This window comes from Montipora foliosa, chromosome 6 (assembly GCF_036669935.1).
Source record: "Montipora foliosa isolate CH-2021 chromosome 6, ASM3666993v2, whole genome shotgun sequence".
In the NCBI taxonomy this organism is placed as follows: Eukaryota; Metazoa; Cnidaria; class Anthozoa; order Scleractinia; family Acroporidae; genus Montipora; species Montipora foliosa.
In genome coordinates, this window is record NC_090874.1 from 1,692,817 (window position 1) to 1,720,312 (window position 27,496).

A 27,496-nucleotide genomic window follows, 5' to 3' on the forward strand; every position below is an offset into this window, starting at 1 on the left:
CACTCCGTGTATTCTTATTCCGAAATTGGGTCAATCGAACGCGCCGTAAAAGTGACCTGTGTGATGCAGGTTCACACTAAACCATTGACTCCTGAACCACTCCCCATTGATGAGAAAAATCTATGAGGTCTGACACTCCTACAATAAGGCATCAATGGGTTAAGAGTATTTTACCTGATAAGCTGCAAGTGCCACTGGAGTTCTTCCAACATTGTCACGAGTATCTATATTTGCACCAGATGTTACAAGCAACTGAACACACTCCAAGTTGTTGCAGCTAACTGATTGGAACAAAGGAGTCATACCCTGACTATTCCTAGCCTCCAAAAGATCTGCATTAATTTAAACAATAGTAACGGTAATCGCTAACAATGTCAGAGCAATCATCTTTGTTATAATTAAAATGAAAACAAGAAAAGAGCTGTATTTTATAAATCAATGAGTAAATGACTTAATTCTTTGAAGGTAATAATAAAAAGCAATAATGCGATAGGGTTAGATATAGAAAGAAAGATAGATTAAAGATAATCACAATATTGCAGCCAAAAGGATTGAATTTTATTACCGGGGGGTATGTAAGTTAATTTTTAATCAAATGAACTATTTCGATTTAGATTGTTAAATGACCATTTCGCCGTTGGTGATGAGGATTTTAGATTTGCCACGTTTGAAGCTTCTGTAAACACTTTCACGCATCCTTTGTGTCGCTTGCACGTTTTCCACGTATGAATGGAGATGTCATTCAATCAACTTTGGATGGTTTTCTTCTGCAAATCTTGTTGAGATCGCTTCGTGAGTATATACTTAACATTATTATTCTTTTCAATTTCGGTGAATATTTACCTTCCCGCTTTGCGGCTCGGTAAATATTTCGCCACATTCACCTCAATTTCAAAGAATAATTGTTAAACATTCCGTGTTTATTTCACTATACTCGGTGATTGAATCATCCAATTCGGTGGTTTCAACAACTGGTGAACACTTCATTATCTTCGGTCCTACCAACATCGGTGGTAAAATCATTATCTTCAGTGCTCTTTTCGTTATGGTCGTCACCACGCTCCCAACAAACATTATTGAAGGTAAATAATCCCAATACACCATTTTACAGTTGTGTGCTTAGTTACCTGGCCTATGAATAAAGTGAGGCTGGAGTTGACCTTGTTTTGATAGAACCCTCACTGCTTTTCGCATGTAAATTATTACTAATTAGCATGACAACATCTTTAACATAAGAAAAGGAGGGAGGTCTGTATCATAACAAGGTCAACACTAGCCCCACTTTCATTTAAAGGCCAGGTGACTAAGCACACAACTGTAAAGACGTCTATTCCCGCATATCTTTGAATTTGAAAATGGCGGAAAAGACTGCAATATTATTATGACCTCGAGTTCCATAATTTCTCACACTCAAGTAATCTGACAGAGGTATTTGAAAAGGAGAAAATTACAAATGATGTACAGTCAAAAACATTTGTTTCCTGCTCCGGAAGCATAATAACTGTTTACCAGCATTCCGATCAATGAAGCCATTCCAGTTGTCAGAGCCAAACTGGAAAGTGACCAGAGCGTACCGGATAGATGCCCGTTACATATCGCCCAATTATCTGTTCTACTAGAGATGTGCCTCTCGAGCACATACTTCACATTCCATGGTGAATTCTACAAACAAAAGAAAGGAGCCGCCATGGGGTCTCCAATTTCCCCTGTCGTGGCCAATCTCTACATGGAACAGTTCGAGAGCAGAGCTCTGGACACCGCCCCCACCCCTCCAACTATGTGGTATCGATATGTTGACGACACAATGGCCAAGATTCACGAAAACGCCGTCGATTCCTTCTCAGAACATCTAAACTCCATTGACCAACATATCCAGTTCACTTCGGAACAAGAAAAGGATGGCAGGATTCCTTTCCTTGATACTTGTGTGAGTATTAACCAAGATGGTTCTACCAAGATCTCCGTGTACCGCAAACCTACGCACACGGACCAGTACCTAAACTTCCAATCAAACCATCATCTACAACACAAAAGAGCTGTGGTTAACACCCTGATGTTGAGAGCTCAGACCTTGGTTACAGAAAACGATGACAGAACTAGAGAAACACAGCACGTCAAGCAAGCTCTAAAAATGAATAACTATCCAGAATGGATGCTAACAATACCACATCTAAAATCTACAAAAGAAGATACCGAAGAGCCTCAAAACGAGAAGAAAATCTATGCGTCAACGCCATACATCAAAGGAGTCTCGGAACGCCTGCAAAGAGCTTTCAAGTCACACGAGGTTACACTTATTCATAAACCCGTCAATTCTCTAAGATCACAATTGGTACGTGTCAAGGACACAACTGTCAATCTCAAGAAATGCGGTACTGTGTACCAGATCCATTGTGAGAAGTGTAACAAGGAGTACGTTGGCGAAACGGCCCGCTCTCTGGAAATCAGAGTGAAAGAATACCAATCAAGAAGTTCATCAGCTATTCACGAGCATTGTCGCCTGGAGGGCCACTCGATGGACCCAAATAAGACAAAAGTACTATCAACCGAAGTTAACACCTTCAAACGCAGGATAAAAGAAGCTATTCAAATTAAACTTACGAAACCGGCGTTAAACAGAGACAATGGTTACGAATTAGCAGCTATCTATGACACAATTCTAACCCCCAAGAGGCGTTAAAACTCTTTTTTAAAATTCATGTTTTAACATTCATATCATTGACTGATGAAGTCCGGTTGAAAAAACGGACGAAATATTTCATAAGTTTTAACTTTTAGCTCCGAGTTTGTCAAACTTTTTAACTTTTATTTTTTTTACAAATGATGTAGTTCCACCATTATCTGCAAGCAAAATGAAGTGGCTGGGTGTAAATGCTATGGAGTTATACTTCCAGCAAAATTCAACATCAGAATTTGACATCCCAGTTTCAAATTTGCCTTGATTTTTACATTTGATATCTAAGTTTTATATCCAACATTTAAGTTTGACATTGAAGTTTTGAATAATACATGCTTGACATCGAAGTGGAAAATTTGGCATTTCACATTCAACTTTTAAGCTCAAGACATGGATAGCGGACCTCAGGATACATTACTCACTTGTGTATGGGAAGTCCTCTATCTGTGTCTTGAACTTGAAAGTTGAAATGTGAAATGCCGAATTTTCCACTTCCATGTCAAGCACATATTATTCAAAACTTCAATGTCAAACTTGAATGTTGGATATAAAACTTCAATGTCGATGAAAAAAAAACAAGGCAAATTTGAAACTTAGATATAACTCCATGGAATTTACACTCAGCCGCTTCATTTCGCTCGCAAATAACGGTGGAACTACAGCAGGTGTGATTCTCTCCTTTTCAAATACCTCTGTCAGATTACTTCTTAACTCTTTCAAACGCCGCCGATCAGTTACTGTTCACCTCGTAGATTTACAATCACTAATCGGAACTCTTCAATTTGCATGCAAAGTGGTGGTGCCGGACAGGACCTTTCTACAGTAGGCAATTAATTTGACCAGGGGGGTCCCAAGTCGTTTTCACCACAAAAGGCTTAATAAGGAATTTTTTAAGGACCTGGCCATGTGGAAAGTTTTTATCTCAAATTGGAACGGGCGTTCCTTCTTTCTCGAGTCTGCTCCTACCCCGGCGCAGCATCTTGAGCTCTACACTGACACTGCGGGCTCCATAGGATTTGGGGGCAATTTTCAAGGAAAGTTGTTTCAAGGCCGTTGGCCTCCTCACATGAGCTTGAGTCAACAATGCGGAATTAGTATTGAATGGCAAGAACTCTTTCCCATTGTAGTCCCTTGCTCCGTGTGGCACCCCTTTCTCACAGGGAAGCGCCTTCAATTCTGGTGTGACAATCTCTCGGTGGTCGCTATCATAAATTCAGGGCCCTCTAAGACACCCCGCATTATGGATTTGGTTCGCCAACTTGTGCTTCTCTCTATGCAACATAATTTTGTAATGCGTGCCCATCATGTCCCTGGGGTTTCAAATGAGATCGCTGACGCCCTCTCCCGCTTTCAGATGCAGCGCTTCCGGTCTCTTGCCCCCCACGCCGACCAGAATCCTTGTACCATCCCGCCTTCGCTCATGACCTTCTGAGGGAGGAAGTCCTAAGGTACCCTTCTTGGGGCCTGGCCGCGACCACCAATCGGGCCTACAGCTCTAGGGAACGTCGATTTTTACAATTTTGCCTGATGAACCGTCTCCTCACCCCAGACGGGGATGTATTACCTGCCTCTGAAGGGACACTGATTTACTTTGCCTCTTACCTCGCTAGAACAGTGCGTCATAGCACGATTAAACTTTATTTAGCCGCGGTTTGTAATCTTCATATTACAGCTGGGTACAATGATCCCCTTAAGGGTAAGCTCCTTCTCCGTAAGGTCCTGCGTGGGATCCTTCGCTACCAGGGCAACCAGTGCATCCGTCGCTTGCCAGTGACACCGCAGATTCTCCTTGCCATTCGTCCCGTTCTGCACGCATGGCTTAGACCCCAGGACTTTTCTATGATTTGGGCTGCTTTCAACTAAGCCTTTTTCACGTTTCTCCGTTGCAGCGAGTTTACATACAGTGGGGTTTACAAATTTCGCCCATCTTTAGATCTCTCTACCGATTGCATAACCTTTCATCCTAACCTGGCACACCCACAGCGCATGACAGTGTACCTAAAATCGTCCAAGACTGACATTTCTAGGGAAGGGCATTCTCTCACTATAGCTCGCACCTTGTCACCCCTTTGCGCCGTTGCAGCCATGCAAGAATATTTTCTCTTAGCTAGGCCGCAACCGGGACCTTTATTTTATTTCCAGTCAGGTCGTTACCTTACCCGTAACGTGGTGTCCAACCTCCTTCGGGATAGTACAAGGGTCGCTGGCTTTCCCTATCGGAGCCTAAAAGGCCATAGCTTTCGTATCGGCGCGGCCTCGGTTGCCGCCGCTGCTGGCTTACCTGACTGGCTTATAAAAGTCTTAGGTCGCTGGTCCTCAGATTGTTACCAACTGTACATAAGAACTCCTCAATCTACGTTAGAGTCCGTCGCTCCCAGGATGGCGGCCGTTTCGGGACACTTCTCACCAGTCTAGTCTCTCGTCATGTTGTCCGGTTTTGTCTTTGGGCTTGGGGGGATGCATTGCCTCGCATGCATCGGTGGCGGTTAAGTCTGCGCAGCGACTTCCTCCAAGCTTGTTGGCTGCGTTGCCTTTTGAATATTGCCTGCTAACCGATACTCTTGTCCGATCCAGCACGTGCTGTTTTGCATTCAGCTCGTAGTGCTGGGGAGATAAGTGAGGTTCCTTTGTCACACAATCGCCGGAAGTCGCACAGGCTAACCTTACGCAAGGCAGTGCTCTCCCATTAACGCCAACTGGAGTCAATGTTTGATCATAACTAGAAGTTACCACACAAACATAAGGAACAGAGACATTAAAGGCAATTTTACTGTCACGCAAGTAAAATGTAGTTAATGGATCGTGACAATACTATCTGTAACCCTTTCATGGCGGCTCTGTTTTCAATGTAGCATTTGTGCTGTCTCGTTGCCAAGGTCAGCAAACACTAAGGATTTATTGTATTTTTGCTTTGAACTTCGCAGCTTTGTTGTCTCTAGCAGGCTAGTACGATCCACGGCATTGGCGCTTTTTTCAAAGCTCTATTCACGGCTAAGAGTTGGCACGTGTAACACTAAGTTCTCTCGTAGTACAGCTCTTCCGACTGGCTATGCCAGTGGACATTTGTCTAGCTATAAAAGCATGTGAAAACTATTTACAGATCACTTATGTTCTGTTGTTCAGCGCAGTTACCTCTCTATATGTTAGTGTGGTTACGATTTGATTTATCCCTCCCTCTCTCCCTTTGGAGTCGAGATTGGGTCTCGTTGTCTGTCAATAAACTCGGGACACTACTGTGTGGTGCGGTTAAGTCTGCGCAGCGACTTCCCCCAAGCTTGTTGGCTGCGTTGCCTTTTGAATATCGCCTGCTAACCGATACTCTTGTGTGATCCAGCACGTGCTGTTTTGCATTCAGCTCGTAGTGCTGGGGAGATAAGTGAGTTCCTTTGTCACACAATCGCAAGAAGTCGCACAGGCTAACCTAACACAAGGCAGTGCTCCCCCGTTAACGCCAATTGGAGTCAATGTTTGATCATAACTAGAAGTTAGCACAAAAACATAAGGAACAGAGACATTAACCACCCAGTATAATAAAATGATAACCAAATATACTGATTTAAGCACCAAATATAACGAAGTATGCACCAAGTATAATGAAGTATATGCACATAATATAATGATAATAAACACCAAATATATTGCATGATTTAAGCACCAAATATAATGAAGTAAACACGGAATATGATGATTTAAGTACCAAATATAATGAAGTAAACACTGAATATAATGATTTAAGCACTGAATATAAGGATGCAAGCACCAAATACTGTGACCAAAAGTATCATAAGACAGTTACGGCGTTCCATCTAGAAAATCAAATTGATTGGCCATTCAGCCATAAAAAACTGTGATAAGACATATTATCTAAAAATACTAAAAAATACTAAAAACTATGTTAAAAACTGTGTTAAGAAACAAACATGTTTCGATCAACGTTAGCTAAACGTCATTATCAAGTCAAAGTAATTTGAAAATTGCAATCTATAATTAAATACTAAAAGAACAATAGTAAATTAAAGAAAACTGTATAGTGAAAGAAAGGAAAAATGAAAATGGAAACAAAAAGTTAGGCACGTAAGGAGTCCATCTGGATATTCAAATTAGGCTTGAGACTCTTAATGAGAAACATTTAGTAGACTAAGCAATCAAATTTGCCCAGGCACTTTCTTATGACCTTAAAGTGGTATTCTTTCAAAAGATCTTTTTTGCCAGGGACGTAGCCAGTATGAGACAAACCGAGGCAATTGCCTCGTTACTTTCTGCGTGATTCGTTAAAATAAAGCGTAATTCCAGTGTTGTCCTCAAAATGTACTTGTCATAAGCACCTAAAATACCTACGAAGAATATTTAACGATGGATATTGCCCCAGTCATAACTTTTTTTCTGGCTACGGCCCTGACTACTGTAAGCTTGCAAAAAATGTTGACCAATTGCCAAATTTTTCTGTTCAGCAATGCCTTGGTGAAGGTGTCAGGTTGTATACCCAACACTTTTTGTTAATTTTCATTGTTCTTTTCTCTATACAAGCTTCTTATGTACTATTGTTCTTGTAGTATTTATAGATTGCTAAGCGGTGACAAGAGAAAAACCTCTGGTTTAACCTTGGACTTGAAATTATTATCTCACTTTCATGCAGACACCAGCTGTCAAATGCATCAAATCGATAATTTTAAAAGGGACCAATGGCAACTTAGCAATCACACATCCCCTAGGTATTACCAATCAAATGAACCAATCATATTGATTTGCATGTCTGTAAAAATATCAACCAATCCGAGCCTGAGGGTCAGATCCTGAACTTGGCATCTGCATGAAAGTGAGATTCAAGTCCAAAGTAACCAGAGGTTTTTCTCTTCTCCCTGCTTCGCGACTCCTCTTCGCCACTTTGTGGCTTTCTCCCCGCTCAGGAAAAACCTCTGGGACCTGAGGGTATTGGCCAGTCAGACTAAAAATAAAAAATTATTTGTTTTTTATCAATTAAATTAAATTATTATCGATATATAACATTGAAAAGGAACAAACCCATATCTTTTTCAAGCTCCTTCTTCAGTTCCTGTACATCACCCTTTAACACTAGGTCATGAATCAACATTACTCTTCCTGCAGTTGTGGTCTGCATTAAAGGCTCACAGATAGAACCTCCTGTTCATAAATTAAAACAAATTTCAAAAATATTTAGGCAAAGAAGCCAATTTAAAGTGCTATATGATAAAAAAATCACTTCCTTTTTTCTTCAGATTTTGAAAGTGTGATTGCTTAACAATGGGTGGCAAAATTTTGAGCTTTGAGTTTTATTCAAGGTTGTTTGCTTTGAGTGTATTACCTTGTTTTTGACTTCACAGTCCGCCATTACTCCTGTTCCAAACTGACCGACTGGACCTCAGAGAGTTGGATTGAGGGAAAAATGACATCATTTCCTCACTAGCTTCATAATTTTTGAGCGTGTAAATGCAGCTTATTATACATGCAAAACACGAGTTAAAAGTCTGAATTAAAGGCGGAAACTCCTGTGCTGCATAGTAATAATTATTCAGCCGCATACACACGCATTGCATTCTTAAACTATTAGGTGGGTTCATACTACCGGACTAAGGATACCTTGAGTACACTTGAGCCCTACTTCAGATGTGAATGGCTTTAATTTCAGCTCAAGTAGCCTACTTTGTGGCCATGGTAACTTATTTCCTTCAAAGAAGCCGAATACACTCTCACGTCTAGTTCAGACCATCCTTACCAGCTTACTTATCTACTATCAAAACACATTCCGGAAACGGATGGCAATCAAGCATGTTGTGCAGCGGAAAAATGATTGCCAACACGATTACCTTGAAAGCATACTTTGAATTCTAATATGAACGCTCATCACGGTAAGTAAACATGGACGATCTTAAGTATACTTGAGCTCGGGTATACTTAAGGTGTACTTATTCCGCTGGTATGAACCCACCTATTGAGTCTTTGATGTCATTTTCTCCTTGATCCAGCTCTCTCAAGATTTTAAAATTAGTAATGGCAGACAATTATTAGATAGGAAAATTCCAGTTAAAATAAACAGGTGTCTATTTGGTTATACTGTTTGGTTAACATTGTTTTGAAATCTAAATAAAAATAAAAGTGATGTTTTTGGTCATAGTTAGCACTTTAATTAGTAAGTAGGGGGAGGAGTATTCTGAGGTCAAAACAATTTTTCACTTGGTTTTATACATGCAGGGATTGGGGTTGAGCTTATGGTTCTGATAGGTAAAAAAAGTTGCTCTTAACACAGGAAAAAATAACAGATTCCCATTTTTGGCTATTTTCGGGTATTTAAAAAATACCAACAAAAATCCCAGATTTGGAAGAGTGAGACAAGTCCCAGTCAGGGAACTTGGTTGGGAATTCCCTGGTTGAGACTTGTCTCACTTTGCCAAATTTGGGATTTTTATTGGTATTCTTTAAATACCCTAAAATATCCAAAATTGGGAATCTGTTATTTTTTCCTTTGAAAAAAGGCAATGACTTCCTGACCCATACAAATCCTAGAGTAGGGCACAATTCATGCAGCAGAATTGCAGTGGCAATTTAATTCAGTCCACTAAACAATAATTATAAGCTCTTGAAAATTTGCCTCACAGGTTAACAAATACATGTAAAGGACATTTGGCTGCCTTTCTGTGCTGTTTACATCATTCGCAAGCGCCCGGAAGGACAGATGATGCATTTTTTTTAGAAACACTCTTACCAGATAAAATTGAATCAAAATAACACCTTTTTGTAGTGGAATAATTAATCTCTTAATCGATGGTTTAACATATAATACTCGGGTACATTTTGCTCATTGCTCGTAATTTTTCCTCGCCCCTGCGGAGCTCGGAAAAATACTATGCAACTCGCAAAATATCCGCGCGTATTATATGTTAACCCATCGAATAAGATGTATGTAATAACTTTCTTTTGTGAGAAATTTCGCAATGGCTCTTGGATCAATCCGTAATTTTAGGGGAACGCACTTTTGCCACTAAACTAAGTGCTTTCTGAAAGCAATAAAAAAATGAAAATGAAAACAAAATCTGGCTATCAAAGTTTACCTAAATTTAGAATATATGTGATTTCTTAAAACACTCTAAGGGTTGGCCAGGAACCTGCTGTGAAGGAACCAACCCAAGACTCAGATTGGCGAATGTTCTTCTTCTGCTTCTTTAGTTCACTCAGCGAAGCCAGGTGATCAATCGTTTTCTAATTCCAAAACTACGACCGGCTTACTTCCTTGATCTTAGCAAATATGTTTAGAATATACTAGGGATTACAACGTCTCACCTATCGAACTTGAGGGGGAAGACATCACTTAGCATCCGCTTTTTATAGCTGGCATGCAATCGTTAGGGAATTGATTAGTCGGAAGGGGATTTGCAACCAAAACAAACTTTTAATAATTTAGACTTACTTGGGCGATCTTTTGGGCCTCCAAATGATAGATTTGACATCGTTAGTGGCCTCCGGAGAACTAAACGTCGCTACCGCTTTTTAAGCAACACCAAAAATGATTGACGAACATCGTCGGAGAATCAGTAAGTTCAGCAGATGCGCGCGGATGCTCCTCATGGAGGCATCGACCTTTGTATGCTTCAAACTGGTGATGAATCATAAAGTTACTGATGTTGCAAGAGATAAGATAACCCAAGAGCTACTTGGTACCGCTACAACCTGGAGAAAGCGCAATGATAGGAGAAGGGTCATCGCACACGACACCCAAACTACTGGAAGGAGATTACAAAATGAACAGGCGCGTTATATTGTTTTCTCGAAATCTTTCCTAGCTGACGCTATTTGATTGGTCCTATAACAATTCTAATTGTAGCATGTGTGAACACCTGCCACATTTGTTGCTAGATCAATATATCCGAATTTTGCAATTAATATGTGTTCGATTTTCCTTGCGCTCCTTGACTAATTTCTTTTTTTCTTTGATTACGATGTGCTGACTAAAAGCAGCATAAAAAGAGAAAAAATGGAAAGGCCCTATCGATGGATGTCGATTAACCTTCTGTATGGACTTGAAAAGGAACGCCACTAGACAAAAAAAATAACAATAATACTGAAACATGCTTTGACTGAAAAACATTATCCGACAAAACCTGATATTGTAATCAGTTGCGAGTGTGACGTTTGTAATTTTAGTCGTGGATAGGCGAAGCGTACATTGTATAAACGACGATCGTTCTGGGTAAGAATTTATCATTCGCTCATCGGCAGTGCTTTTCCACGGGGTAAAGGGTAACGGGTAACAGGTAAAGAGTGAAGGATAGAGATTTCTACCTAACGGCACAGGCCCCCCCCAAGCTCAGTGTGAGCATGGCCGACAAAAATATAAGGAGTTGTATGGGAATCCCAATAAAAAGCTTGAGAAGATAATTATATGGAAAAAAATCTCAATCAAAAAGCCTAAACGTATTGCCATTGTGGACAGCTTCTTTCCTGTGTGGTTATTTTCCAGATCTGACGCGATTTGAGCCATTTTTCAATAGACCTTTTCGCCTTGTACATTTTGTTTTCCCAATACAGATCATGTGATAATACTCCGGTGGTTTGGTCTTTTGTTTTGTTCATTAAAATGAGGGCATGCAAGCATGAATATGCTAGCCTGCGAACGCAGACGTATTTCCGGCGGTCGTTTCTCTCCGCCGAAGTACTTTTCGGGGGAGAGAAACGACCGCCGGAAATACGTCTGCGTTCGCAGGCTATGAATATGCCTGCATGCACTCTTTTTAATGAACTGCGCCCTGAACAAAACAAAGGACCAAGCCTCCTGAGTATTATCACATGATCTGTATTGGGAAAACAAAATGTACAAGCCGAAAAGGTCTATTTCTGGGTTGTTAACGATTCCATAACAAAATCCCAAGGCTGGAGACTACATTCTCAGGAGCCACCAATTTGAGTCAAATATTCCTGGATAAAATGTGCCCATGGTCACAATTCCACATGAGAATCAATATTGACAAAGACTGAAGACCTTTGAACTTTCATCTCAACCCACCATCAACGCAATAGCAGTCCTGCATGCAACTTCAGGCAGTGCATATTGCAAGAAAACAGCTTTCAAAGGCGGTGCTTTATTAGAAGAGTGGCCACCGCTTCGACCGTTGATAACAAACTGACTTACCGGGGTGACAGACCGTAGTTTGTCAACCGCAAATTCTTTTATTCGCCTGGGTCTCCCAACATGAGTGCATTGACTCAAGCTTTCAAGGAACTGACAAGCAATACAAATAAACTTTGTTCTCTTAGGATATTGGGCTTCAATATTTTGTTGCTGGACTTACTGAAGCCAGTGAAATTGAATCTGCTTGCCACTGACAAATCACGATATTTTGCTCAACATCGTCCAATAATTGTTAACTATTAGCATCTGAGAGAAAACAGTCTTGTCGGGAGACCTTGCAGGGGCACCCAACGAGGATATAGTTGAAAACCATTAAACATAGCATTGTTAAACGTATTTTAGTATTTAAACGGTCAATATAGGCATATATTTATCCCCTAAATCCCCAGCCAGAAAAAAGGCTCCCGAAAATTGTAGGTGACCTTTTCAGGGTAAAAATCCGTTAAAAATGGGCAATTATACCGTTTTTTAGATGTTCGAAAATCCTAGGAGAGGCAGGCAAGCAAGAAATTTTATTTTCCGAAAATTGACGTTGGGTACCCCTGACCTTGGTGGGGAATAAAAGAATTTGGACGTATACAAAACATGGACCAGGTCCATGGACCACCCCTGTGGACCCGGTCCATGGACCCCTTCATGGACCTGATCGATGGACTACCCCTGTGGACCACCCCTTGTTTTGTAAAGTTACAGGCAGAAAAATCTTTAGACGAACGAGATTAGTGATTGTCGCACTTATCTGGACAATTTAAGCAGCAGCCCATGACTAGGAGTGAACAACTTCCATATCAAGCCTATGTTAATTAATTAATTAATTAATTAAGGAAGTTTTGTGGACCAATCTATTTTTAGACTACCTTTTCCGCAAGGAACACTTCTCATTCGGTGACGCTATGACGTCAATAAATCGCATTGGTATGGGCTACTGATTTAAGAACAACAATAAAAGCAAGGTGACACACGCTAACACCAACCCGGTGGACACCGCGGCAAAATGAGTGCGCATGCTCTGCTTCGAACACGTTTGATTCAAGCTTTTGAGGTCTTTGTTTGTAAGTTTATTCGGCGGTGAAGGGAAGTTCTTTGGTCCTTTTGATGATCAAGATCTCACGCTCAACGTAGCCTCAACTTCCGAGTTGTTTCCAGCAAGAAAGTCAGAAGAGGTAAGCTTATTTTAGGCATCATATATTTATTTGTTTATGTCATTTCCATGAAAGTTATCTTCGCCAAACCATGTTTGCTCATGAATGAAGGGGGTAGTTTCTAAAGAAACTGTGGTGCTGCGTCGGTAAGGGAGATAGACTATTGATCGAGTTACGAGTTGAGTTGAGTTTGAGTTGAGTTTGAGGTAAGATTGAGTTAATATTGAGTTACGGTTTTTTTGCATTTTTGGCACTTAAATCTAATAAATATTGAGGATAACTAAACTTCGAGCCAGGATTCCAGCCAGGATTCGAGCTAAGATGAGCTTTCTCCGCTATTTATTCTCGAATCTCTCGGTTAGGTTAGGTCTCGCATCGGTTAGGCTAGGTCTATTTAGGTTGGTTCTAGTCTAGTTAGGTCTAGTTAGGGTTAGGGTAGGTCCCGGTTAGGTTAGGTTAGGTCTCAGTTAGGTCTCGGTTAGGTCTTGAATCCTGGCTCGGATCCTAGCTCGGATCCTGGCTCGGATCCTGGCTCGGATCCTGGCTCGGATCCTAGCTTGAATCCTGGCTCGGATCATGGCTTTATTCTTAGTTTATCTCATAAATATTAAGTAGAAGACAATGAGAAGACCATCAAACACCGTTTTCGTGAAGTGCACAGGTGTATATTTGCGAAATGGTTTTAAACTATCTTGAAATTTCCTGCACGGCAGTATTCTTGTTTAACACTTTACCAGTTTCAGCACTTGGTCTCCTTCGATTTGATTACTGCCTGTTTTGCTGTTATGTGGTCTCATCGATCAGTAGTCCCTTCAGAAGATTATTCCAAGCCGACCACATGGCTGATGAAAAGACCAGACCACAACACCGTACTCTTTTCGAGTAGTGTGTGCGATCTTTAATATACCACAGTTTATGAACGTTGAAGGTTGTGAGACGGAACCTGCGATTTATAGTCCTTATTCGCGAAGACTTGAAAGTCTAACCATTTGCGGATGTTATTACAAAGGCAGCACTTTCTACTCAATTATTTTAAGACCCTGAATGTTGCGGGTCTGGCCGGAGTCGAACTCACGATCTCCTGCATAACAAACTGATCCACCGGCGCGCGGTTGTTCCTTTTAGCGATCAAGTCTATCGACGCAGAAAAGATGTCTTCTTGTAAGGCTAAGGATGGGATTTACTGTTAAGCCAGCTTATAGCCCTGGCGGCTAAACGATGAAACGTACCGTTTGTCGTCCAGCAGAGTGGTTTTCGTGATCGGCTACCAGACAAAACGTTATCGGAACTAGTGAGCTGCAGGAGTGTTTATGTAAAATAAGGAATCCGGAACCTGGAACGCGTTTTTTCCCTTACTGATCCTAGCCTTTGAAGAGAAGTGCCTTTGTCAGTTTTCATTTATGTACTTGCAAAAACAAAAGAAACCGTTCACGAAAAACCAACATTAATTGACAAGTAAATCAATAAACAATGAGTAATAGCTGTAAACTGCTTTATGCAGGTAAAAGTGTAGACAGAAAGAAATGTCTATCGTGATTTGGTCAGATCATAGACATACTTTCAATTTCAATACTCTGATTTCAAAACTTGTTTGTAGACCTTTTTTAACCGGTTGAGTAGGGATCCAGACAGACAATTTTAAATTAACAATTAAAGATCACCTCTTCAAACGCTTGCCGACCACTTTTCGGTTAACTATCAACATTCCATTGCGTGAGAACCAGAACCAGGAGTACGCAAAGATCCAAAGTCTTACCACGTAGAAACGGGAAACAGAAGGTGAGCGAAACAAACTTCTTTTCATAGTGTTTTCACTGCTTAGTAACAAGTCATATTTTAGAAAGGGGCCAGTATAGATTTCGAAAAACAATGTGAATCGCACCCGTCACCTTTCTAGTCACAAAGTAACTCGCGAACCGGGCACCGTGACACAATCCGGGCTCCAGGTCTAAAACATGGGTCACTTTTCACGGGTTACTCGTGGCAGGTCATTATTTTACCTTTTCGAAAGTAACCCAAAACCCTAATTGGTACCCTAAATGGGTAACCATAGACCTAAACTTGGCTTTTAGGCCTAAGGTTAGACAAATTGAGGGTTTGTGGTTACTTTCGAAAAGGTAAAACAATGACCTGCAAGTACGAGTGACCCGTCAAACTGAAAGTGACCTTTGTTTTTAATAGACCCCACCCAATCTCGGTCATAAATTTCTGGGACACTTGATGCCACACATAAATTCACCCCTTCCCCCCTTTTCGAAGTTGTAGGGAAAAAAAACTATTGACTTTTCTCATGAATGCCCAAAGTCATAGCGCGATTGATCAACATTGAAAAGGGGGGAAGGGGTTGTATTTAGGGTTGGTGTCACCATCATTTTGGCTGGGATTGTAGCTAGACAACTAGACGTCATAGCGGACCGAAGTAGGGATTAACGTGCATTTAATTTCATAACTTACAGTTTAAGTTACCACTTAATAGCACTTAAAAGAAAAATGTAATACCATCAAGGCCAGGCGAAACAATCAAGCATTACTTTCAACATCTTGCGTCTTTCAACTTTGCAGTGAAATGGTTTTCCGACATGTGTGACTAGGTCAAACATTTTCATTTAGTTAAATGCTCGGCTCGTATAACTGCTAACATTACAAAATTTCGGTGATTAGCAAACATAACAGTTGTGTTGACATATTGATTTTTAGAATTTCAGCGGTTATGAGCAAAAAGCGTAATGCTGGCTCACTTCGCCAAATATTTCCCTCTTTCGTTTACGGCGTGTTGATCGACCATGATGCCGGACGACAAATACGGCTCATCGTAGCCGCCGGACCGGCTGTAACTGGCTTAACAATACAGCCCATGTATCCCTCTAGGAAGACATCGTTTTGACGTCGATAGACTTAACAGCAGCAACGAGAATGATGCCGTGAAAGGTGTAATAATTATAAGATTGTTTTGATCATTGGAAAGCCATGGCATTTTGCCAAATTTTACGCAAATATATCTTTCAACGCGAAGAAAACAGTTTTCGAAGTGACTTGTACTGAATATTTACTACTTTTAATTCCGAAAAACGTTAAAAACTGTAACTCAATCTTAACTCAAACTTAACTCAAACTTAACTCAAACTCAACTCAAACTCAACTCAAACTCAACTCAACTCGTACTTGTTCTCTTAATATTGGCCATTTAAATGTTCGTAGTTTAAATGTCCTTGAAAAGTTCGAAGAGGTAGCTACAATTATTATGCAACAGCAATTTCATATTTTTGGCTTGTCAGAAACTTGGCTAAATAGTTCAATTTCTAATGATGCTTTTTGTATTCCTGGCTATTATCCTTTAGTTCGATTGGATAGACCGCACGGGAGGCGTGGTGGTGGTGTTGCTTTTTATGTCTCATCTTCTGTCGGTTTCAAGAGAAGGCACGATTTGGAAGTTAATGAGCTTGAATTGTTATGGATAGAATTAAAGCTCAACCGCATTGTGTTCCTTTGTGGTGTTTGTTACAAACCACCTTGTCAGGATTCCGTGATAAATTTGAATTTTTTGGAAAATTTGCAACTTTCTTTAGATAAAGTTTCTCAGCAGCCTAATTCTTTTCTTACGTTGATAGGTGATTTTAATGCTTCTTATGATCCCTTAAATCCCTTGGTTAGGAATGACTTTGGAACATTATTATATCGGTGGATGGAATGTAACAACCTTTATCAAGTTATTAACGAACCTACACGTATTACGCAATATAGCGAGTCTCTTTTGGATTTAATCGTAACAAATTGTTCTGGTTATTTCGTTAATTGCGGAACACTTAGTCCACCAGCAAATTGTGATCATTCTCTAATCTTTGCAAGCCTGAACATATCTGTCTCAAAACCTAAGTGTTATAACCGACGCATATGGCAGTTTAACGATGTTAATGAGGCAGAATTGTGTAATGAATTAGCACATTTTGACTGGGATGCAGAAGTATTTAGTAATTTATATGATATTAATGCTATTTATAGCTGCTGGTTTAAGCATTTTCATGATATAGTGAAGACGAAAATTCCAAGCAGGATAGTTATGATCAGACCTCGTGACAAGCCGTGGATGGATAGTTCTGTTAGACTGGCTATGAGAAAACGAGATCGCTTATTGAAATTGTATTGTAAATATAAAACGTGACCCTCTTGGGAGAAATATCGGCAACAGAGGAACTTGACTACGACATTAATACGTAAGAATAAGGCCAAGTATTTTCATAAAGTAAATGCCAAATTGCAAGATGTAACAACTGGTGTTAAGGCGTGGTGGAGCATTGTTAAGGGACTTTACGGCGAAAAAGTGCAATCTACCGTTTCTACTTTGATTGAAGGTGTTAGGCAAGTTACTAATGCGGGAGAAAAGGCAGAAATATTAAATGAATATTTTTGCGATCAGAGTAAGGTTGATAATACATTTGCATCCCTCCCAAGGGACTCTTCTTTTTTTCAGAATAATGCGTTTTTGTCTAATGTTTTTACAACGGAACGAGAGGTTTACAATCTACTTAAGATTGTTGATGTTTGCAAAGCGTGTGGACCTGACGGTATTGGGAATCGCATTCTTAAACTTTGTTCTGGCGGTATCGCTTCTTCGTTTTCAAAATTAATTAATATCTCTTTGTCTTCTGGTGTTTTTCCGTGTCAATGGAAGTTTGCAAATGTCATTCCGCTGTTTAAAAAAAGGATGATCGCCAGTGTAAATTGAATTATCGTCCTGTGTCCCTTTTGTGTTCTTTGTCTAAGATATTAGAGAAAATTGTCTTTATTAGACTTTACAATTTCTTACTTGAGATTGGTTATCTCAATCGCTTACAGTCTGGTTTCCGCCCAGGTGACTCGACGGTAAATCAATTAATTTATCTGGTGCATCAAATTTACCAAGCTGTTGAGGATGGGAAGGAAGTGCGTATGGTTTTTTTTGGATATCAGCAAGGCGTTTGACAAGGTGTGGCACAAAGGTCTTCTTTATAAGCTTAAATCAGTAGGAATCAGGGGAGCTTTGCTTAGCTGGTTTGAAAGTTATTTGTCTAATCGTCAACAAAGAGTGGTTTTAGATGGGCAGTCATCTGATTGGCGCCAAGTTGAAGCAGGGGTTCCTCAAGGTTCAGTTTTGGGGCCTCTGTTATTTCTTATATATATTAATGACATAACAGATGAAATTCAGTCAAAATGCTTACTTTACGCTGATGATACTTCGCTTTTTGAAGTCGTTGATTCACCTGGTAACACTGCGTTGATGTTAAATAAAGACCTTGAATCCATACAAAGGTGGGCTACGAAATGGCTTGTTACAATTAATCCTAGTAAAACTGAATGTATGACGTTTTCATCTAAACGGGTAAGACCGCTGCATCCCGACCTATTTTACAACGGAAATAACATTACTGAAGTTTCTAGCCATACCCACTTAGGCATAACGCTGTCTTCTAACCTGACAGGGAGAGCTCACGTATTTAGTATTTGTCAAAAAGCTAGTAAAAGATTAAATATGTTGAAAGGAATTAGATATAAAGTAGGCAGGGATACACTCAGAAAATTGTATAAGTCGGTTATCAGACCTGTTATGGAGTATGCTGATGTGCTTTGGGACGGCTGTACAGTATGAGGCCCAGTTCTCGGCCACAAATAACGTAAACTTGCATTTCTTACCTTGGAATAGCCGTAAGGACTTGAAATTTCAAAGACAACTAGCTTCAGCATTCAGTTTACACATGTAAAGCTATCGACTGCTCAACGCTGTTTTCTCCCGAGTAATAACGAAAATGGAGGCTTCGTTCGTGGGCCCAGTTATCGGCCAGCGAGCCCAGTTCTCGACCACTGAAAAGAGTGCGCTCGATTCCTCAGAATAAACAACGCTTTATAACCAATTTTGTTGTTAAGTCACTAATAAGGCTTGTGTTTGATATTTCGACCACAAAGTATCCTTAACGAGCTTTGTTTCATGTTAGAAATGGAAGTTTTTCGCACACCTAGTTTTTCTCGCAAATAAGCGAGGCTAAAAAAGAGTTGGGTATTTCAAAACGGGGTCCGGTAAGTCAGAACTCATAGTTTTAATTTATAGCTACTGTCGGAACATGCCACCCCATTACAGCTTTACTTTTACAAATGATTTGACAAGAAAACTCCATACAAAACTATGAGCACTTTTTAGTGTTGTCGACGGCCAGCAGGGTGGCCGAGAATAGGCAAATACGCAGAAGTACTAAGGAAATATTGAGGGGTGAATTTAGGTAAAAGAATAAAATAGGCCAGGAAAAGTTTATATTTAACAGAAAGCTTTATCACTCTACCTTCATTATGCCAAGAATTGGCTTATTTGGGCGTCCTATATACGGATAAAATTCAAACTTGAATTAAACCATGTAATTCGAGTAGCCGTAAACAAACACGTTTTCGTGGAAATCAAATTCACCTACCTTCGTGTCACCTCGATTTGCTCACAGTATATAGTAGCTGTAAACTCAAAACTCGGCAGGACGAAAGACAAGGAATAAAGGTCCCTTTGGGAGCAATTGCTTTTTATTTAGATTCATTTGTGGCGCTAAAAATAAACGTTGAACAAAAAGTGGCCGAGAACGGGGCCCGGCCGAGAACTGGGCCCCTTACTGTACTGATGAGGAAAGCGAACTCCTTGAATCGGCAACGTGCTATGTAACAGTGTGCACTACAAACCTACAGATTCTCACAGTTATTTGTTGTATTCATCATCACATCCATCACATGTCAAGAACTCCATTCCTTATTCTCAATTTCTTAGACTTCGACGTCTATGTAGTGATGACTCCGATTTTTCCAGCAAATCAGAGGAGATGTGCCAGTTCTTCGAAAAACGTGGCTATCCTGTCTCTGTGGTCAAAGCGGGCCATCATCGCGCCCAACAATTTGATTGACAGTCATCACTACAAACGTCACAAAAAGATAAGAATGACAGAATTCCATTCACCCTCACTTTCCATCCTCATAATTACGCGGTCAAAAGTATCATTCTTAATAATTTTAAATTACTCCAAAATGATCCCGACACTGGTAGAATCTTGGCGCAACCTCCACTTATTTCATTCAACGCGACAGATACGTAGGCAACTTTTTAGTTAGAAGCGCGTTCAAAACTAACGAGCAACCCGGCACTTTCAAATGCGCGCGCTCACGATGCAAAACTTGTCTTTTCATTGTTAAAGGGAACCTCCACTAAAACAACAAAATAACTTTAAACCACAGAACATAATGTTTACAATTGGAATTGCTCAATCTTTTTCCAATGAAAGCGTTTGTATTCGAGAAAAATAAATTCCAAAAACGCTTATTTTGGCTTTCAAATTTCCCGGGCGCCGCCAACTTGAATAATTGTGACGTAACTTGGTTGCCCTATTGTTCCAGAAAAATCGCTCTTTGTATCAGAACAATAGGGCAACCAAGTTACGTCACAATTATTCAAGATGGCGGCGCCCGGGAAATTTGAAAGCCAAAATAAGCGTTTTTGGAATTTATTTTTCTCGAATACAAACGCTTTCATTGGAAAAAGATTGAGCAATTCCAATTGTAAACATTATGTTCTGTGGTTTAAAGTTATTTTGTTGTTTTAGTGGAGGTTCCCTTTAACACCAGCAAGATATCGGGACCTAAGCGATGTGTTAAGATCACCGATCGTTTCACATGTACCTCCGCAAATGTCATTTATTGCATAACCTGTACGTTATGCAATAAATTATACATTGGCGAGACAGGTAGATGACTAGGTGACCGATTCCGTGAACACCTTCGCGATGTTGAGAAGAATGACAAAGATGCATCTAAGCCAGTCGCTCGTCATTTTAATCTCCCTAACCATTCCCAAAAACACATGGCTATCTGCGGCCTTTCCCTACATCTAGGTACGACGGAAAGCCGCAAGAATCTAGAGCAAAAATTAATCTTCCAAATCGGCACCCTTAATCCTCACGGTATTAACGAACGCTTTTCATTTAACTAATATATTCCTATTTTTCACGTTGCCATGTTACCACCGATAGCGTAGCTCCCACTCTACTATAAAAACTACACGTAACCCATAATTCCTCGATTCGCTCTGACGAAGGGCTAATGCTCAAAACGTCAGCTTTTAGAATCTCTGTACGGTGGCCAATTTACATTATCAACTCCGTTGATAAAACCAAATTTTTGAACACATGTTTGCTCATGTTTCGGTCACACCGTTGAAGACCTAAAAGTTGTAAATTTTAAACAACAACATTGACAACATTTTTCATTTACTGTTTTTCGCTTAAGGGCAATTCCTCTAAAAACGCTGAGGGTTTTGACACAACAGAAGTTTTAACCTTCGACGTGATACGAGAGCCATGGATTTTCTGTGACCTGGTTGTCTACAGCAAGAGCAATGTCTGGTAGATGGTGATGCTCTCTCTTTTCCAGCTCTTGTGTTGCTTTGCAGGACACACTAGGTTGTGGTATGATTATTCATTAAATTTAAGTGATCTCTAGATTTCTTTTGATTTCATTGTCCCAGTCATCTGACCTGAAGAAATCTTGTGGAAAGTGATGATATCTGGCTAGCTATCATTTTGACTGTCAATAGTTTCAAGATGTGAGCAACTGTTTTGATCTGCATTGTTAGACAAAACCTCTTATTAAGAGAGTCAGTTAAGTTGTATTGTTTTTTTTTTAGAAAGGGATCTTTACAATAATGCACAGATTTCCATGTTTTTCCAAGTATCTTAGGTGACATCTGTGCATGAAAATGAGCAAGTGTTAATAATATTATTGTTTTACTTTGGTCAGTTTCCTGTTGTTTCTTAAACATGTCATTTATTCTGCTTCCAGTGCTAAAGTCTAAACCTCCCTGCTGTATGTGCTGATATGGTCAAACCATGCATGGCAAGCAACATTCCAGGTTGTTTTCAGAGATTTTGATGAGGAGTTCAGCATTGCATATTAATGGTTTTGTGATGAAAAAAAGCCAGGGTTGTTATTCATCTCTCATTTTTTCCTGCATGAGATCCTGCATGATGACAAAATTTGATGATAAAATTTGAGATATATTTGAGTTAATGTATATTGTGTTTTGTGGTAACACATACCATAGTAGTTGTTGTGGTTGTTGTTGTTGTTGTTTGTTGAAAATGAATCAGATAGAGTCATGGTGGGTCCAGATAGAGCCATTGTGGGTCTATCATTGGGTAGTGAAACTGGATAAGTCGTGCATAATAAAATGTTAGAGTATGAAGCAGAATGCCTCTAGTCTTGCTGGATGAATGATTACATTCCTCTCTCAGTATCTTTACACACAGTGCACAGTGCAAAATTTAGGCTGGATTTTTGCTGGTGCAATGCATGCAAAAGTGAAATGTGTATTTTCCAAACACATGCAGGTGAATGTTTTCTATATTTCATTATCATGATTCTCATGTCTCCCCACCCTCATCCCAGCAAGGCTCTACAAGGTGATCAACAAAGCTGGAGAAAAAAAATTACAATTACCAGCCAGCTGCAGGAAAAATGATGAAAAAATATTTTCAACGATGGACCAAACTCCAAGTAAAAGGGAAACATCAAGTAGCATTGGAGTCAAATTTATACTTAGTTTCAAAACGTCTTTGCGATCCTCTCTTAAAATTAAGACTTATTTTCTTTATTTTATCGCTCTTGTAAAAGTAACTTAAGTGTTGTAAAATATGAGAATGGAGGCCAGGGAAGTGACTTATCCAAGTTGCCGAAGGAGTGGGATGCTGGCATAAAAAGAACTTAAGACGGAATGCAACAGAAGTTCGACTAACAAGTTGACAAAAACCTAGCACCAAGATTACAAACATCGTATTGCAAACTTCTGTACCACTGTTTTAAATATCTTCTAAAAAAAATCATTACTAGCAACAACAAACGTCAAAAACAACTGTTGAACTTCGTAAGAAACACTTGAAAGTACTGGTGAAATGAAACTGATGATCAAATTTTACCTTTTACCTCAATTTCTCTAAAAGTTGAAATTTAATGTTCTCATTCCCATGGGAAATTGTTTTTGGTGTTATTTCAGGCAAATATTTATATATTTAGCTTTCAGGAAATGTAAAAAGGACTGTAAAATACTTAAAATTATCCTGGTACCAGATTTTTGTCCACTAAAAACTGAAATCCGCAGTGTCCCCGGTGTGGACACCGTGGCAAAATGAGTGTGCGGGCTTGACCCACGCGCGAATTGTTCCACGCGCGAGGGACTGGTACCGATCGAATTTGCCATAGAAACAACGACGGGGAAAATGGCGGCAATTTAAATTCCCTGTCTTTGTTTTCATTTTGCAATGATAAGGACAAGACTACGAGGATAAGGTTTTAATTTTGAAGAGAACTCCCTGAAAGACTAATCTGCCGTGTGTCTTTTCAAACCAAAAAACTATGTGTCAAACCAGGAGATTTTTTACCTTGAATTCGAGCGCTCGAGTAAAAGGATGAAGTCTGTAATGTTATTAATCGCAGTGGTCTCTGTGTTGGTAAACTTCGGGGGGGGAAAAACTGTGCTCTGAGAAGGAAAACGCGGGGTAAACCTCTTTGCAAGGGCACAATCTGAGTGATAATTCCTACTGCGAAGATGGCTTGTGTTGCTTCTGTTGAACGAGGAAATTGTCTGCTTGTTTCATTGGAATCATTTGAAAGCGAGAAATAAGTTCTTTTCATGGGCGCATCCCTTCTCATTTGGCAACTAGGATCATAATTCACTTCCCTGCCCTCCATTCTCATATTTTACAACACTAGTTATTTTTACATGAGCGAGGCAATAAAATAAAGAAAATAAGTCTTAATTTTAAGAGAGGATTGCAAAAAAGTTTTGAAACTAAGTATAAGTTTGACTCCAATGCTACTCAATGTTTCCCTTTTACTTGGCGTATGGTAGTGGTCCATCGTTGGAAATGTTTTTTAGCATTTTTCCTGCAACTGTTACCCCACTTTTTTTCCTGGCTGGTAAGTGGAATTTTTTTTCCAGCTTTGTCGATCACCTTGAAGAGCCTTGCTGGGATGAGGGTGGGGAGACATGAGAATCTTGATCATGAAACATACAAAACATCGACCTGCATGTGTTTGGAAAATACTCATTTCACTTTTGCATGCATCGCGCCAGCAAAAATCCAGCCTAAATTTTGCACCATGTATAAAGATACTGAGAGAGGAATGTAATCATACATCCAGCAAGATTAGAGGCATTCTGCTTCATACTCTAATATTTTATTCTGCACGACTGATCCAGTCTCACTACCCAATGATAGACCCACAATGGCTCTATCTGGACCCACAATGACTCTAACTGGTTCATTTTCAACAACAACAACAACTACTATGGTATGTGTTACCACAAAACACAATATACATTAACTCACATAAATCTCTAATTTTATTGTTGTAAGTACTGTGTATTCATTATTAACACTATAATTTTACAAGTAGAAGCATTCTCAGAAGTTAATATCTAAACCCATGATCAGCAAGAGAAAGACTAGAATAACATACAGCTGTATTAATGGAAGTAAGACAGTGTACTAGAATTAAAAAAAAAATTACATTTGCTTGGTGCTTTTTCCATCAAACATTGAATTAGAAGGGTGTGGCAAATTAAGTAATTATTGTCTCTTTCTAGACAATTTTGAAGAGCTTTGAAAACCATCTTGTATTAATCATTGACATGCTCACATCTGTGATGTCATCATGCAGGATCTCATGCAGGAAAAATATGTAAGATGAATTTAACAACCCTGCCTTGTTTTCATCACAAAACCAATCAAATATTCAACACTTTTAAAACTCCTCATCACAATCTCTGAAAATGTTGCTTGACATGCATGGTTTGACCAGATCAACATATACAGCAGGAACAGTTTTAGACTTCAGCACTGGAGTCAGAATAAATGACTTGCTTAAGAAACAACAGGAAACTGATCAAAGTAAAACAATAATATTATTGAAACTTGCTCATTTTCTTGCACAGATGTCACTTGAGATACTTGAAAAAACATGGAAATCTGTGCCCTATTTGTAAAGATCCCTTTCTAACAAAACTAAACAACTTGACTGACTCCCTTAATAAGAGGTTTTGCCTAAAAATGCAGATAAAAACAGTAGCTCACATCTTGAAAGTAATGACAGTCGAAATGACAGCCAGCCAGATATCAACACTTTCCACAAGATTTCATCAGGTAAAATGACTGGGCCAATGAAATCAACAGAAATCTACATATCAATTAAATTTAATCATACACAACCTAGTGTGTCGTGCAAAGCAACATAGAGCTGGAAAAGAGAAAGAGCACCACCATCTACCAGACTACCCATTGCTCCTGCTGTGGACAACTAGGTCACAGAGAATCTATGGCTCTCGTATCACATACTGCACCTAGTTATATCTCTGATCTTTTTACAGAGCGCCAAACCAGCATCAGTTTACGAGGCAAACGCAGACTAGTTATTCCACATGTAAATACAATAAATTATGGTCTTATTGCCGGATAATGTCCGTGTGCCCACTTCTCTTGCTGCCTTCAAAAATGCACTACAAACTGTCCATCTGGAAAATGAATGCTGTTCTTTTTGTGACCAATATTAAATTCTTAAATCACCTGTACATAACATTTAATATTTATTTTTATGTATTTATCTATTTATTTCACCTATTGATTACTTTAATTACTTTATAGATTTATTTTCTTTGGAGATATTAGCAATTTTGCTATAAAGTCTTTGATTGATTGATTGATTGATGTCAGAGGTTAAAACTTCTGTTGTGTCAAAGCCCTTAAATTACGCGAAAAAAAATAAACGAAAAATGCTGTCACTTTAAAATTTACAAAATTTAGGTCTTCAACGGCGTGACCGAAACACGAGCAAACATGGTTTGGCGAAGACAACTTAAGCTTAATTCTCTCATGGAAACCACATAAACAAAGAAATATTTGATGCCTAAAAAATAACCTTACCTCTTTTGACTTTCTTGTTGGAAACAACTCGGAACTACTGTTTAGTTTTTCTGTCGAGTCCATGTTGAGCGGGAGATCTTGATCATCAAAAGGTCCAAGAACTTTTTCTCCACCGCCGAATCAACTCAGAAGCAAAGAGCTCAAAAGCTGGAATCGATAACGAATCGATTTGTGTTCGAAGCAGAGCATGCGCACTTATTTTGCCGCGGTGTACATCGCGGTGTACCCGGTGTGTCCCTGGTAAGTCCCCGGTGTGGTACCCGGTGTGGCCAAAAAAAGCATTCGCACAAACCATTTCACCTGGTCAATTAGCAGCCATGGACAGCTATTTCGGCCCTTTTGGGCCTCATCAGCATGACGCAGCCAACATACCAGGCGGGGTGCTAAATACATCCGAATGGTATGTTAGCTCATGAACCTACGGTTTATCGTCCTTATCCGAGAAGACAAGAGAGTCTAACCAGTTGATGTCATTACAAAGACAGCATTTTCTCCTCAGTTATTTAAAGACCCTGAGTGTTGGTCCGGCCGGGATTTTGATCCCGCGACCTCCCGCACGGTGAGCCAGCTGGTCGGCTGAGTCCAGACCTACCAGCGTGACATAAAGGTCGGTACACACGAGGGAGCTTGCTCCCGCAGCACGCTCCTGCAACACGTTGCTCCCTCGTCTGCACCAACGATTTCTAGCGAAAAAATATGTTGCGCAACAAAAAAAACATACTGGTTTGATATAAGGGAGCAAGCTCCAGGGGCAAATCTGTTGCACGATTCTGTTTCATGAGCAAGCTCCCTGGTGTGTACTGAAATTTGCTTGCCGTGACATGACCTGTCTCCACTTGGCCAATCAAATTGGCTTATTTTTTTCATCCACAACTCATTGCGAACTCACTTTTAAAGTTCCCATGCCCCAATCGGGTTGTTTCATCATTCAGCTCCCTCGTCGTGTCCTTCGTGTGTACTGGTTGGGGTACTTACCCGGGAGCGTGTTTCAGGAGCAAGCTCCCTCGTGTGTACTAGCCTTAAGACTGGACAGGCCAAAAAGGCATGCTAAGGCCCCAAGAGAACGACATATGCAAAACACGACTTGGTCCCAACTGAGTGGCTTCATATTTCAGTTGGTTGAGCATTGCACCGGCCTCGCAGAGGTCATGGGTTCGAATCCCGTTGAAGCCTCCTGAATTTTTCATGTCCTTGTAAGAAACAATAATTATTATTGCTTAAGGACGTTCGCGCGAAAATTTTTCAACATTGATTTTTTTCTGAAACTTTTACCATTGTAAGATGATGAGTTAGTTATGTCAGAAATGTAAAAAAAATGGGGGGTTACCGAATTCGTTTTGGAGAGAACATGCCCGGAAAACACCCAAATGTGACAAAATCGGGCTTTGTCAGCGAATAAGGCCGGTGTCTGTAAACCCAAATATATTGCAATCAAATCTTTGAACTGAAATCTTCTCTGCCAAATATTATTTAAGTGGACTTATTACGTGAATTTAGTCAGCTGGTGAGGTTCCTTAAAGATCAAGTTCGCATTTAGCGACCACAATTTCACGCGCCTTACCGC

General features: G+C 39.9%; 1 protein-coding gene and 1 pseudogene across 6 annotated transcripts in view; one reads left to right on the forward strand and one right to left on the reverse strand.

The window, feature by feature from the left end:
* The window catches only part of LOC138006222 (ankyrin repeat domain-containing protein 55-like), a 54,229-nt gene extending 28,143 nt beyond the window's left edge, over positions 1-26,086 (reverse strand). The window contains exons 1-5 of one of the 6 annotated variants that reach the window (XM_068852403.1): positions 25,933-26,086; positions 19,652-19,878; positions 10,101-10,286; positions 7,700-7,819; positions 175-332 (exon numbers count right to left, since the gene is read on the reverse strand). In XM_068852403.1, the coding sequence (XP_068708504.1) occupies positions 175-332; positions 7,700-7,819; positions 10,101-10,140 (318 nt within the window). In that variant the 5' untranslated portion in view covers positions 10,141-10,286; positions 19,652-19,878; positions 25,933-26,086. Of the gene's footprint in view, positions 1-174; positions 333-7,699; positions 7,820-10,100; positions 10,593-19,651; positions 19,879-25,932 lie in introns of those variants that run through there. The other 5 variants (XM_068852406.1, XM_068852404.1, XM_068852407.1 and 2 more) reach the window with 5 other exon arrangements.
* LOC138008453 (uncharacterized) lies at positions 3,285-5,810 on the forward strand (annotated as a pseudogene).
* Positions 26,087-27,496: the final 1,410 nt, after the last annotated feature.